The sequence below is a fragment of the Otolemur garnettii genome, unplaced genomic scaffold (assembly GCF_000181295.1).
Source record: "Otolemur garnettii isolate 467f Iridium unplaced genomic scaffold, OtoGar3 scaffold00124, whole genome shotgun sequence".
Classification (NCBI taxonomy): Eukaryota; Metazoa; Chordata; class Mammalia; order Primates; family Galagidae; genus Otolemur; species Otolemur garnettii.
Window position 1 is genome coordinate 3,621,294 of NW_003852519.1, and position 3,382 is coordinate 3,624,675.

The 3,382-nt window shown below is 40.4% G+C and overlaps 1 protein-coding gene across 1 annotated transcript in view; it reads left to right on the forward strand.

Annotated features, from left to right (window-relative positions):
* Nucleotides 1-2,361, forward strand: part of PDE6H (phosphodiesterase 6H) — a 4,392-nt gene extending 2,031 nt beyond the window's left edge. The window contains exon 3 of the mRNA XM_003797791.3: nt 2,223-2,361. Coding sequence (XP_003797839.1) covers nt 2,223-2,299 — 77 coding nt within the window. The 3' untranslated portion in view covers nt 2,300-2,361. The remainder of the gene's footprint in view (nt 1-2,222) is intronic.
* The last annotated feature ends 1,021 nt before the right edge of the window (nt 2,362-3,382 follow it).

The following is a 3,382-nucleotide window of genomic DNA, read 5'->3' on the forward strand; positions in this document are numbered from 1 at the left end:
CTAAGATGCAGATCCTTTGAAGCCATAAAAATGTGGGGATTTAATTTATCCTGCTTAAGTAAGAACATGTGTATCCAGATGCAAAAACCCTAAAAGAAATCAGAGTACAGAGCAGGCTCAAAGTTCAATGAATCCTTTTATTAAACAATCTTTAAGGGCATATATTCTGGTGAATTATGGACTTTTATGGTAGAAAAATCTTCAGAGTTAGTCTAGCCCAACTTTCCTCTTTCAGGAGAGTAATCTGAGAAGAAAGATTGTCAATAGAGAAATTGACAATCTGCAGCCACAGAGGGAGCGAGTGGAAATAAAGGTGGGACCTGGAGGTCTCTCCACTCTCCCAGCCAAACCACTTCCTTCCCAGCTTCCTCTTTTCCTTCTCTTGTACCCAGAACAGGGTCCTACACCTGGAATGATTGCAACATAATTTTTTAAATTGGCTATCATGTTTTTGTTTATCAGATAATGAATGCAATCACTGGATCCTGTTTTTTTAAAAGTAAACTTTATTCCTTAGAGCAGTTTAAGATTTACAGGAAAATTAAGCAGAAAAGTACTGAAAGTTCCTATACATCCTCTCTACCACTGCCTCCCCTTGTGCACAGCTGCCTTTATTTATGAACCTTAGTGTGGTTCCTATGTTACGTTTGATGAGCCAATATGGATACATTATTATTGTATTCACTAAAGCCCATTGCTTACGTTAGGCTTCATTCTTTGGGTTGTACAGTTCTAAGAGTTTTGATAAACGCCTAAGTCCATCTGTCTACTATTATAGCATCATACAGAATACTTTCACTACCCTAAAAAGTGCCCTGTGCTCCACGTGGCTGTATTTCCCTCCCCTAAAATCCCTGGCAATCACTTATCTTTTTACTGTCTCTATAGTTGTATCTTTTCTTGAAGGTCACATAGTTAGAATCATACAGTATGAAGCTTTTTCCAGACTGGCTTCTTTCACTTAACAATATTTGTTTAAGGTTTCCCCATGTCTTTGCAAGGCTCTGTCTTGATAGCTCATTTCTTTTTATTGTTGAGTAATACTCCACTGTAGGGCTGTGCCATAGTTTGTTTATCCTATCAAAGAGCATCTTGGTCAGTTGCTTCAGAGTTTTGGCAATAGTGAGTGAATAAGGCTGTTATAAATATCTTTGTGCAGGCTTTTGTGTGGACATAGGTTCTCACCTCATTCAACACACTTTGGATAAATGGTGCCTCTCATGGTGACCAACATCCCTACCAGGCAATCCTCAGTGGATCTGCTTTGGGCAGTCAAATGCCATTCCTGGGATCTTACAATTTTATTTTATTTTATTTATTTATTTATTTATTTTTTGCAGTTTTTGGCCGGGGCTGGGTTTGAACCCGCTACCTCCAGTATATGGGACCAGCGTCCTACTTCTTTGAGCCACAGGCGCTGCCCAGAGATCTTACATTTTTTAGACACTTTATGAAACTTATTGGCTATTCTCCTAGATTAACTATTTCTGTATTTTGGCCAAGTACATAGATGACTAGCACATTTGCTTGAGGTGCTAGAAGATACACTTGGCAGTGCTGGTGTATCTGGAATAACCTAAAGCGGTTTGGACTGAGGGAATTCCTGAGGTCTCTGACCTGGTTCTCACTCCCGTTTCTACAACCTGTGATTATTTTGCTAGTTGTTTCATCCCTCTGGGTGTTATTCAGCTTCTCTGCTAGGATAATATTAATAACATAGTTTGAAATAAAGGGGCTGGATTAAATGATGCCTTGATACACTTCCCAATAAGCAATCAGATAAAGCCATTTCAAAATGTAAAGGAACCAAAGGGAGAGAGGGAAATCCCGGGGAATCCATCTGGATTGTCAGGGACAAAGGTGACTGCAGATGCCCCTACTGTGGGGATTGAAGACACTGCTAGTTCTCATTTTAACCCTCGGCCTTACTAGAATTTCAATCCTGTTCCCTCCTTATTGGTTGTGTTTTGGGGAAACTCTGTGTGATCAGTGAGCTATACCCCACAGGGAGCCCCCAGTCAAAAGCTGGGGGTCACCAGTGTCTAGGGGGTGACAATTAAGCAACTGGTATGATCCTTGCTGGAATACAGGCCTGTCCTAGGTAATGGCCCAATCTGGACCATGAGAAGGGTGAGAAGCCTCTGTCTGAAGGGTCTTTATGAGCAGAGGAGGCTTTCCTTGGGGTGAGGCTGGCTGACAGGTTTCTCTTCTGTCTCTTGCAGATATCACGGTGATTTGTCCCTGGGAGGCATTTAGCCACCTGGAATTGCACGAGCTCGCTCAGTTTGGGATTATCTAAAGCACCAGAAATTCTGCCACTCTCAACAGCCTCTGCCGTTACTTTTGCCCTACTGATCTGCCAGAGTTTGGAAAATTCAGCTGTTCAGAAGTGGTTCATTTGGCATGCAAGGTCATTTCCCTTTAGTTACTACCAAGAATCAATCTTTCTTGTGGTATAGTTCAGGCTACTTTTATCAGAGCATTTCAAACTTTACCTCCTTTTCCTATTAGCTGGTTAGAAGTCAGCGATTTTCTCTACGTTTTATTTATGTATAAGTCCTTCTAATCTGTTTTTGCGAGGCATTCATTATGATCAGCAGCCTTTTAAGATAAGGTTTATTTCATTTCCCTCCCCCTTTATTTAATAAAGAAGATATTTACCTCAAGTCTTGTGGTGCAGTTGTATTAAATGCTACATGTAGATATCTGATGCCTTATTCTGAGAACCAGTGGAATAAAAAGGGGGCAGTCCTACCGGAAATAAGCACAGTGTGTGCGTAAGACCACGGGACTGAGATTCGAGTTCTAATTCTGCTTCATAAATTTGTAAATTGTGCCATTTCGGGGTTGACATTTTATTGAACTAGATTATCCCAGAGGTACCAAGAAGCTCTAAATTTTACAGTTCTAAGTTGGTAGAAAATTAAACTCAGAATTCTGATGATGTGACCGTGTTTCCATGCCCTGGCTCAGGAAGGTTTCTCTTCACAGTCTCCCTTCAATGAAATTCTTCTGTCTAATGGCTTAGATGAGAGTCACAGGTTATTGCTACATACATTGCCTGGCTTTGTGTACATGTATTATAACTCACCTTTAAACCGTCACTTGAATAGATCTACATGCTGTATAGGGTTTACATTCAGACACCACAGATAGTTAGCACTTTAAATAAAATGATGGTTTGCCTCACCCTTGAAGTTGTGTCAAATATAATATGCTCACAGCTATCTTTTCCCAACTCTGTCAAGGCAATTGCACAATTCAAATACTGCTTCAGTCTGAATTGGATGCTTTGCAGCTAACAGCATGAATTTCTTCATTTCAGTTTTGTAATCTGTGGTAAATGAGTGGAGCAAATTAACCAAAAAGAGAAGCAGGATGA